General features: G+C 38.5%; 1 protein-coding gene across 1 annotated transcript in view; it reads left to right on the top strand.

Moving 5' to 3' along the window:
* OVCH1 (ovochymase 1) overlaps positions 1–11416 on the top strand; it is an 85782-nt gene that overhangs the window by 23572 nt on the left and 50794 nt on the right. The window contains 3 exon segments of the mRNA XM_007446312.1: positions 985–1165; positions 7306–7378; positions 7807–8002. Of these exon segments, the coding sequence (XP_007446374.1) occupies positions 985–1165; positions 7306–7378; positions 7807–8002 (450 nt within the window).

The raw sequence follows: 11416 nt of genomic DNA, 5'->3' as shown, positions 1-11416 counted from the left end.
GCAGGAATGAGCTTTATATTTAAGCCCGTGAAATTTCCAGAACCCTGGTTGGGTTTGAGTATAGACTTATAAATAGAGGGAAGAAGAAATAAGCTTTATGACAGGAAAAAAGAGGTACAGAGAGCAATCCTTGTGTTCATTTATTCCTATGCAAACTTAATATTTAAAATATCTTCCTAAATTCTGTGTTTAATATGATTTTGCATTGGGGGGCAAAGGGTGAAAACAAAACTTTTTTGTTTTCATTTTTTAACACACTTGCAGCTCTTAACTTCATTATAATCTTAAGTGTCTTGTTAAATATTACGAACTTTCATTGCTCTGTATGCATGTATTTCATATGTTCTAGCTGATGGGTTTTAATATCAATAGAAAGTTGCACAGGGAGCTATAAAGAGGGGAAATTGTCTGCCTCTTATGGGCTAGTCAGAGAAGACTTCATGGAGAAGATAATACTTGATCTGAGTCACAGTAGTATTCCAGACAAGAGAACAGCATTTGGATGTCTGAGCCAATTTGGTATGTTTGGGGATTGGTAAATGGTTTTATACAATGAGAAAGAGAGATTAAACAAGGATGTATAATAAAGAACCTTGTATCCTTTGCTAGCAAACAGAATTTTCCTACTAGAATGTAAGTTCCATCAGGGCCAGGATTTTTGTCTACAGTATGCTGTTCATTGATATGTCACCAATGTCTAGAACAGTGCCTGGCAACACCAAACACTAAACAAATATTTGTTAAATGAATGAATAAATATAATTTTTTAGGCCAGTACCTAAAAACCTGATTGCTTAGCAGAGTCACCTAGGCAAGCTTTTAAAATCAGATTCTACAGAGATGGGTCTTAGGAATCTATATCTTTATGAAACTCATCTGGTATTTGGGAATTACTACTGTTGGCTATGGCAAGCCATTGGGGGAGGAGTGTGTTCTTAATTATTTCAGTTGGATGGGTCATTAGTTTGATCTCCTTTGCTATAGGTGTCTGTGGCATCCCTCCATTTAGTCCCCAGTGGCTTTCCAGGAGAATTGCAGGAGGGGAAGAAGCCTGCCCCCACTGCTGGCCATGGCAGGTGGGTTTGAGGTTTCTAGGCAATCACCAGTGTGGAGGTGCCATCATCAGCTCTATTTGGATTCTGACTGCAGCCCATTGTGTGCAATCGTGAGTGAGACTGATGATATTTTACTAATGTATTTATGTACCATACCTAGGACATAAATAAAATTGTCTAACTTCTAAAATCATCCAGACTAATTCTAGAGCATGAATCTTCCTTTCAGTGTTTCTGCCCCAGGTCCACCTAGCCTCTATTTAAACAATGTCAGTGAGGAAAAAGCAAATCAAATCGTGAAATTGTTCATCCCATTTATAGGGATCTCTGATTATGTTAAGCCCAAGTCTGCTTCTCTGTAGCAGAAACTTATTGATCTAAATTTACTGCAGTTCCAGAAAACAAGAACTCAATCTCTTTCTTTTTTCACATAACAGCCCTTCCTATACTTCAAGAGCCCTCTCACATTGCCCTTAACTTAATCCTTAAACTAAATGCTCATTGTTCTATTGTTTGTAATTCCAGAGGCCTCACCATGCAATGCACTTTACCCTGGATTGGTTTAGCGTTTTTCCTTTTAAAGTATGGTTCACGACAGTGGAGAGCACAGTAGGATAATCCACACCTTGATCACTGAACTTTCCGTGTTTTTAAATTGTAAACTATGCCATGATATGAAAAACTGTACATAATATACATATCTAATCTAAAGAATAGTTAGTAAATGTATATTTGTGTCCCTACTACCTAGCGTAAGAAGGATCTTTACACTTTCCTTTCAAAACCCCTTAGTGCCCCTCCCAAAGAGGTAAACACTATGCTAAATTTTGTGTTCATAATTTCTTTGCTTTTTTTTTTTCGTTTTAACATCTATGAATCCCTAAAACCAGTATATCGCCTTGTTTTTCCTGGTTTTGATATTAATGTAAAAGATCTATAGTTTATATTCTTCTGTGATTTGCTTTTATCTTTATAACATATATAGATTAAATCATGTGGATGTGTGTAACTGTAATTAATTCATTTTCAGTCCAGACTAGTTAAGTCAATCACTTGTGGATTGGTTCTGGACACTGTATATTTAACTACTCCCGAGGATAAACAACAAGGTCCTACTGTATAGCAGAGAGAACTATATTCAATATCCTATGCTAAACCATAATGGAAAAGAATATTTTTTTAAAAAATGTATATATATAACTGAATCACTTTGCTGTACAGCAGAAATTTACACAACATTGTAAATCAACTATACTTCAAAATAAATAAATAGATAAATGAATACTCTCCAGATGATTCCAATGTACAGCCAAGGTCCAGAACACTTCCCTGTCCCTGACTCCATCTTGACCCCCTCCCCTTGTCCCCGGTGGACCCACCTCCTTCCTCAAACATGCTGTGCTTGTTCCTTTCTCAAGGTCTGTGTAGTTGCTGTTCCCTCTGCCATTCAGGGGACCAAGGTGCATTTAGTTGTCCTGTCTCCTTCACCTCCTCTTGGCTCTGAGTCTCACTGACTTTCCTTGTTTTTGATGACCTGGACAGTATCTAGGAGTACTCATCTGGTATTTTGTAGAATGTACCTCAGTTTGAGTTCGTCTGATGTTTTTCTCATGGTTTTACTGGGATTATGGATTTGGGGGAGGAGGAACACAGAGGCAACATGCTCTTCTTATCACATCATATCAAGGGTACAAGCTGTCAACATGACTTCTCAATAATGACGTTAACCTCCATCACTGGCCCAGGCAGTGTTTTTCAGATGTCTCCACTGTAAAGGTACATCTTCCCCCCATTCTTACCTACTCTTTGGAAGCAAGTGGCTAAGGGTAGCTCACACTCAAACAGTTGGGCATTAAGCTCCACCTTCTTGAGCGCAGAGCTTCCTACAAAAATTATTTGAAATTCTTCTGTATGGGAGATTTACCTCTTCTCTTCCTTTTATTTATTAAATCATGTATTTATACCGGTGCGGACTTGAAAATATTTAATTTTATAAATACTGTATATTTATTTTGTTGCTCAAATTGTTCCAGCTTTGACTACCGTGAGTTCTTTCAGAGTGGCTTCTTGTCTTTTTGATATGCCCCCATCCTTTGTGACACTACAGGATGCTCCAGGTTCATCTTATATATTCCCCTCTCAGTCCTAGAATCAGCCAATTCTCCCATGAGCCCTGGTTCATTTTATTGGAGAATGGTATGAGAAGTCAAGATCTGGGTGCTGAGCACCCTGCTTGCTACTAGGGGGCTATTGTTTCTAGGACCTCTTAGCTGAAAGAGCTAGAAAATGTAAGTATGCATACTAACTCACTTATATAAACATATTTATCTATCTGTACCTATATTAAAGTAAACATGAGTCCATGCGAATATTTCCAACTCAATCCAGTACCACATGGTTCATTCTAGCACCTCCTGCCCTTGGAGAAGCCATTTTACAAGAATTCTATCAAAGTGCATTTTATGTACCATGGAAAAGCCTCAGTTATAGCTAATTAGTGAAAATTAATGCATTGGAGAAAACAGCTATTAGTATTGATACCAGAGGCACAGAAGAAGCTTTGGCAGACTCCCTTGTCAAATAGTTTAGTCTGTTCCTGAATTTATGTCATGGACCATGACTCCTTGCAGCAAGATACAGACCACAGCAAACCATTTTTCACAAGGTAGAATATTCAACTTGATGAGTCAATTGAGATTAATAAACAGAGTCAGCTAAAAATGTTTGTGAACCATTTAAGTTAACCACAAAAAGAACTTGTGTCCAATATCATTAATGAACCTTCTTGGTTTCTTTGTAAAATTTCATTAAAATAGTAATAATGTTTGTTTTAAAAGGCAGTTAAATAAAGTTATCAGGTAAAATCTAAACTACCTTCTCCATTTCACTAATCCATTTCGCCTCTCTGGAAGTAATCAATATTAAGAATGTTTTAATTATCTGATTTTCCATTAACGTTTATGCACATTAAATGTATTTTGTAGTATCTTATAATTTTTTGCACAAAACATTGTGCCTTGTATTTATACTGATATGAAAAATGTCTGTGCACCTCATTTTTTCTTTAACCTTTCATAGTTGCCTAAATTACTTGACCAGAAAAATACCTTTTTGCAGCTTGAACTGTATAGATCTTTACCCCAGAAGTGTTTGATATGCTGGTATAACAGAGGTAGTATGTTCCATTCATGCCTTGCCTTTAGGGAACTCTTCAGCTGATTCCTTCAAGGATGTGCTTCTCCCTGCCTCAACTTCATCAATCTTATAGACATCCAAGGCTCCATCCTCCGTAGAAGGGGGCTTCTGAGTATCCAAATCCACCGAGAAGGCAGGTTTGCCATGTGGGATGAGCCAGTTGAGGAAGTGTGCAAAATCTGTGAGCTGAGATAGACATCATTTTTGCTGAAGGTCACCAGGTGCCAGGCTGGCTGGCATTGCTGGGTAGTGCTCCAAAGACAGTAAGGACGACTGACAGCAACACTGTATCACCTCCCATATACTACTGTCCCTGGCACTGGTTACCCTTAGTATTAGTTCTCAAACTTTAGCAAACATCAGAATTGCCTGGAGGGTTTCTGACTTAAAGTCTGCTGTGGGGCCGGAGAGTCTGTATTTCTAACAAGTTCCCGGGTAATGTTCTATCCTTAGGAAAAACCTGGTGTGTTCTTATTTTGCTGACTCCACTCTGTTCTTCGTGATCATGTGGGATTTTTAACTTACTTTAGGGCACTAAACTCACTTTGCAATTGTGCATTGGAATCTTTCTGTCTCAAGCCTAAATCAGCGGGTTTTTTCAATTTCAGCCCCTTTCTGTAATTTAGCAGTCACTCTTTCTCCTCCTGTTGCAGTAAGTGATACATGTCCCATTGTTGCGTTGGGGATGAGGCCGTAAGGATACAAGAAATGAAGCTTGATCATGGGCAAGTGGGAAGAAAGGCTAGAGAAATTCATAAATTGATACCTTCAGCTATTGTCCCATATTGGAGAAATCTCAGGCTTTGTTGCTTTATAAAGTGTACGTTGTGTTGTCATATGCTTTTTACAGTGTTCTCTACCAAATAAAAGGATATTTGATGACTGTGCACAATTTCTTCACTAGAGATTGTGAGCTACATTATCAACTCTACTATGATGTTTATTATTTCTTTGTATTGTGGGCACTATTCTCTGTATAAAAAGGTAGAATGAATTTGTCACCAAATTGGTCGCCCAGACACATGCCGGGACACTCCTTGTCTCAGCCAGGGAGGTTCTTTTTCCACTCGGATTCACACAGCCAATCATGAAACCAATGCTGAGACTTGGACAGCAGAAGCTTTGTTCAATGGCAGAAGAATGGAGAAGTGGGAATTTAGTTCGAAATTCAACTTCTTAACCCAATTCTGGTGGAGACACCATATATATAGGAGAGTCGAAGTAAAAGGGAGGGAATTAGAAAGAGCGGGAGGAATATTCATGACTTATCCGAGAACAAGGGTGTGGTTTGGACCTGGAACTGATGCAGCAATCCTTTTCAGTTCTTGTATGGGCTTTTCCAGTGTTGTCATGGCAACCATTAACTGTCATGGCACTGGTGGGTACGTCATTTAGCTATTGTATTACAATGAGCGTATAATGAGGTCCAAGGTCTAGTGGAAGTCAAATCTTCCGCCATCTTGAGCCTAGTTGGGTCTAACCAGTTCTTGTTTTTCTCTTTGCAGCTTCCTCCTGAGACTTAAATATGAGCAATTGGTTTCCTTTCAAGGGAAGGGCAGGGGTATGATTCTAGGACAACAGCTTGGTAACAGCTTTAAGAAATAGGTTAATTTACTACCAAGTAATGATTTAGAGGGTGACTTTGAGAATAAAGTTGATCCTTCCATTAGAGTGCATGACAGATAATAACAATGATAATAATAAATGGCTACCATTATGGAGTCTTTACCATCTGTAGAGTACTTGCCAGGCACTTTACATAAGTTAGTTCCCTTAATAAAGGCACATTGAAACACATGAATGAGTCAGACTCATCATGCAAGAAATTGAAATGAGCATGGTTATGACTAGAGAGAAGATGCCTATGTGTATTAAGAAACATCTCCTTTGAATAAAGTGTATTGAAAAATAATTTCAGTAAATTTTACTGAAGAAACAGTTTTGAAAAATGAAAACAATCTCAGAGCTGAAGTGACAGTGTATTTCTGGCAATTGAGAGACTCTTCACTTGGATATTTTTTCAACTGGAGATCTTTTTTTAAAATTTATTTATTTTTGGCTGCATTGGGTCTTCATTGCTGCACGCAGGCTTTCTCTAGTTGCGGCGAGCAGGGGCTACTTTTCGTTGCAGCACGTGGGCTTCTCATTGCGGTGGCTTCTCTTGTTGTGGAGCACAGGCTCTAGGTACGTGGGCTTCAGCAGTTGTGGCTTGGGGGCTCTAGAGCGCAGGCTCAGTAGTTGTGGAGCACAGGCTTAGTTGCTCCGCAGCATGTAGGATCTTCCTGGACCAGGTCTCAAACACATGTCCCCTGCATTGGCAGGTGGATTCTTAACCACTGTGCCACCAGGGGAGCCCTGGAGATCTTGATGTGGCAAATTAATGGATGTACATTTAAATTTTTAAACATCTTTTTGAAGTATATCAAATGTGTGCAAATCTTTAGTACAGTTAGAGGAATTTACACAAAGCAAACACCCATGTAACCAGCACCCAGATCAAGAAACAAATAGGGGCCCCCCTCGAGCTTCTCCTAATAATCACCCCTCTAAAAGGAATCAGTGCCCTGATCTCTAACACTATATGTGAATTTTACCTATTTTTGAATTGACAAATTCTTTTTTAACCTGAGTTTCATCAATTCTGGTTCCTGTAATATAATGTTTGGACACTTTTAACAGTAAAACATGGACCAGAATCTACCTCATTATGAATGTAATTTTTTTCATGCATTCCTAATGTCACTATGAAATTAAAATAAGCTCTAACTTTTCTTTTTTCCGTCTTAACTTAAAAATAGTCTTTGGTGATATTTCATAAGGGCTCCAAAGATATTTTATGGCCAAAAGAAGGGGGCAAGATACACAATTAGGAACTTGTCCTCAGGTAGGTCAGGAGGCAGAGTGTAGCATTGCTGGTTACACAAAGGTGCCAGACAGAGTAGTGGGTGGCCCCTGAATGAACTGAACAGTGCATGTTGGTAGGGACAGATGGGGTTAGACCAAATGGTGAAAAATGTGTTTTCATGACAAACTTTTGTTGTTCTTCTCTCTCCAGGAAAAATAATCCACTCTTGTGGACCATTGTTGCTGGAGACCATGACAGAACCTTGAAGGAACCAACTGAGCAGGTGAGAAATGTTTTTAATGGTTATTATGCCTAAATTGTCACATGCCAGGGAATACATTTAGCTAAAACATGTAGTTATTAATCCCCTAATGCCCTCGTATACTTATCATTTACACCAACATTTAAAGATACCATGTGAGATCACATTTAATCTGAAAATTAGGTGAGGTGAGTCAGGAAGTGCAAATTCAGGTCCATGTACACAGGTCCACCATAGTCTGTTTTTTCCAGGACCACCAGTCCTCAGAAAGCGGTGCATGGACTCCTGTAAGTTATTAACCGAGATTGCCCTTTTTAATTTAGTACAAAGTCATCTTCATTACTGACATGTGGAAATGCAGAGATTTAAGATTATTTTGGACCAGTATACAAGGAAGTTGTTCAACTCATTGACTTTGCCTTGTAATCTCTTGCTTGCTAACAATACAGGTGAGAAGGGCAGAACACATTGTGGTGCACGAAGACTTTGACAGACTGACCTTTGACTCTGACATCGCCCTAATACAGCTGAGCTCTGCTCTGGAGTTCAACTCAGTGGTGAGGCCAGTGTGTCTCCCGCACAGCACGGAGCCTCTGTTTTCCTCTGAGATCTGTGTTGTGACTGGATGGGGAAGTGTTAGTGAAGGTAAACATTTTACTTTTGCGTAAACATCACTGCTGGTTGAGAGTTTTGAGAATGTGTCATGGAAATGATATCAAGTATTATCTGCTTTAGCCCTTCTTCTGAAAGATTGAAACCATGTTTTATGTAGCTGTAAAGCTCATCAAATTAGAGAATGAGCTGTTTCATATTTTTCCATCAGGGTGACTTAATCATAGGTAGGCTAGATCTGTGAAAGGCCAGATAGAAGTATTTTATGCCTTGTAAGCCATGTGGTCTCTGTCACAGCTATTCAAATCTGCTGTTGTAGCACAAAGCAGCCATGGACAATATGTTATAGAATGGATGTGGCTGTATTCCAACAGAACTTGTCCATGAATCTTAAATTTTATACAATAATCTTGTCACAAAATGTTATTCTTTTTTGGATTTTCTTTTCAACCATTTAAAAATGTACAAATCATAATTAGTTCATGGATTGTAATAAATAGGCTTGGGGGTATAATAAATAGGCTTGTAATAAATAGGCTTCGGTTAGGGCCTGGCATGAAATTAGCCTGTTGGCTGGGGTTTGATGACCCCTGGACTAGATTCTAGAGTTCTTAAAGCCATAGTGAAATACTGAAAGATCTGAATGGGTTGATGTTTGTGTCCTGCTTCTTTTCACTGTATAAAGTTATTTTCTTTTATATTTTCCTTCTGTTTATGTGTCATTTAAAGTCTGTGAGCTTGCAGATGTAGAAGACAATCTTATGGTTACCAAAGGGGAAAGGGGGTGGGGAGGGATAAATTAAGAGTTTGGGATTAACATATATACATTACTATATATAAAATAGATAAACAACAAGGTCCTACTGTATAGCACAGGGAACTAAATTCAATATCTTGTAATAAACTATAATGGAAAAGTTTATATGTAAACTATATATAGTTTATATATAAACTATAATGAAAAAGAATATATATATATGTGTGTGTGTGTATATATATATATATATATATATATATATATATATATATATATATATATAAAACTGAATCACTTTGCTATACACCAGGAACTAACACAACATTGTAAATTAAATATACTTCAATTTAAAAAAAAATAATGGTAAAGTCTGTGAGCTTGAAGGAGGTGAGATATCTTTGATCTCATACAGTATTCATGTTCTCAGCTTACTGTGCTACCTGCAGCCAAATTGCATTTTTCTAAAATCTTCACAACCGCCATATGAGGAGATTTTATCCTCCCATTCTGCAAATGAGGAGATTATGGCCCTGAAGTCTAAGTAATTTTCTAAAATTCCATGGCTGATAAATATCAAAAGTGGGATTTAAAATCGGTGTGGCTCAGCTGATAAACCTTGAATGGCTTATTTGTTACATTTGGAATACAATCTGAACTCCTAGCCCAGCATTGAGGACTCTGCATTGGACCTCCCCATACTTCTCCAGCCTCAGTTCCTCCTTTGTCCCCCTGTTGGCTGACCTGTGTCTTCTTTCTTTCTCAAGCTCTGAGCTTTGGTTCCTTGGCCCCGGAGCACTCCTATTCCAGCCTTCTCACAGCCCCTCCTTATTACTCCATCCTCAACTCAAATCTTCTCAGACCCCTTTCTTGCAGCAGGACTGTCCTTCCTTCACTCTCTGCACTTCCTGGTTTTATCACCTCCTTGCACATAAACGGACTGGACATATTTTACGGAATCATTTTCTACATCCCACCCCTTAGAGCGGGAGCCTCTGGAAGGCAGATCTCTGCCTAATTTACTGCTCTCTCCCCAGGACTCAGCATCTACCTAGCATAGAGGAAACAGTCAGTAAATTTTTATTGACTCACTGGCCTCAAAGTCCTTGAATAAATGTGCCTGTTCTTTAACATCTTCAACCTTCACCAACTCCATGACCACCAGACGACGGAGGTGGTTACAGTTTTATAAAAGGTGAATTCAGTCTTTCAGTCTCAGAGAGAAAACAAGTTCTCAATTTTGAGACATGATAATAAGCAACATTGTTAGGGATGGTCCCTGAAAAGAGGATTTTAAATACATTAAATTATCTATGTATTAGATTACTACATTAAAAAAAAATAAGATTTAAGAGTTAGACCTAGGCTAGGTCCTAGTTCTGTCCCATAGGTGCTGTGTGATTAAATCTTCAGAGCTCTGGCTTTTTCATGTGTGAGATTAGTGTGACAGCCCACCTCACAATGTTGTTGTGAGTATTAATAGCTTAGAGTAAAAAGCTTTATAGATGTATTAAGGAACTATTTACATAAATGTAAATATAAATAAAATATAAGATACTATTTACATAAATGTAAAGTAATTTTTATTAATTTTTTTCAAAAAGTTATAGGGCTATCAAATACTGAACTTACCTTTTTTTAATTAGTCATAAATCTAAAGTGATAGAATAAGTCACGCACAACACGTGTTAACATAGACCTGCCTGAGGGCCAGGCGGGAGAAGAAATTCTTTAGTGTTCATCATCAGTGTCATCTTAAATTAGAGTTGAGATTAGGCCTCAGTGATAATAAAAGGAACAAAAGAAATATAGTTTTGTTTTATATGAGTGCTACCGAGTCCAAGCTCACTCTGCTCGCCACACCACAGTCCAAAGAATCAGAGACGAGGCACTGAGGCAAGGAATACGACTTTATTTGAAAAGCCCGCAGACCAAGAAGATGGCAGACTAGTGTCTCTGAAAAACCATCTTATGGGGTTTGGATGCCAGTTTCTTTTATAGCACAGAGACGGGGAGGAGATGAGGAAGTAAAGTAAAATGGCCATAAATTTTGCAAATATCACCTGGAATGGCCAGCCTCGGGGAGGGGATGTGTTAATTTCTTCTTTCTTGTAGCCATCCACAGGTGGGCAGGGTCCGGATGCTCCCCCGAACAAAGGCACTTTGTTTTAATATTCAAGCAGAGGGGCAGGGTTCCCCGAGGCAGGCCATTATGTACAGACAGTACCCTTTCAGTGAGTAAAAGCTGCAGAAAGCAAAGGTTAAAGTAAAAGAAACAGATCCAACATGTAGTCTGATTTGGCTCTTCCCTGTTACAATTGGAAATCACATAAATATATTATTGTTATGTAGTTATAATATATGTTTACATAAAATATTTACAGTTGACCTTTGAACAATGCGGGGGTTAATTCAAGTGTCATTTATAGTCAGCCCTACATACCACAAACCGAGTAGTACTGCAGTATTTACTATTGAAAAATATCTGAGTATAAGTGGACCGGTGCAGTTCAAAACTGTGTTGTTCAAGGGTCAACTGTACCTGTAAAAATATATAAACATATATATATATATTGTAAGGTCAGATCTTAACAAAGGGCACCGCGAAACAGAGGAAAGCTTCAAGTGAGCTTTATTAGGGAGCGCTCCCGGGCAAGGTTCACTGGACAGAGAGAAAGGGGCCAGAGAAGTCA

The sequence above is a fragment of the Lipotes vexillifer genome, unplaced genomic scaffold (assembly GCF_000442215.2).
Source record: "Lipotes vexillifer unplaced genomic scaffold, Lipotes_vexillifer_v1.1 scaffold477, whole genome shotgun sequence".
NCBI classification, from domain to species: domain Eukaryota; kingdom Metazoa; phylum Chordata; class Mammalia; order Artiodactyla; family Lipotidae; genus Lipotes; species Lipotes vexillifer.
Note: the sequence above shows the minus strand (reverse complement) of the source record. Positions and strands in the feature narration are given on the sequence as shown.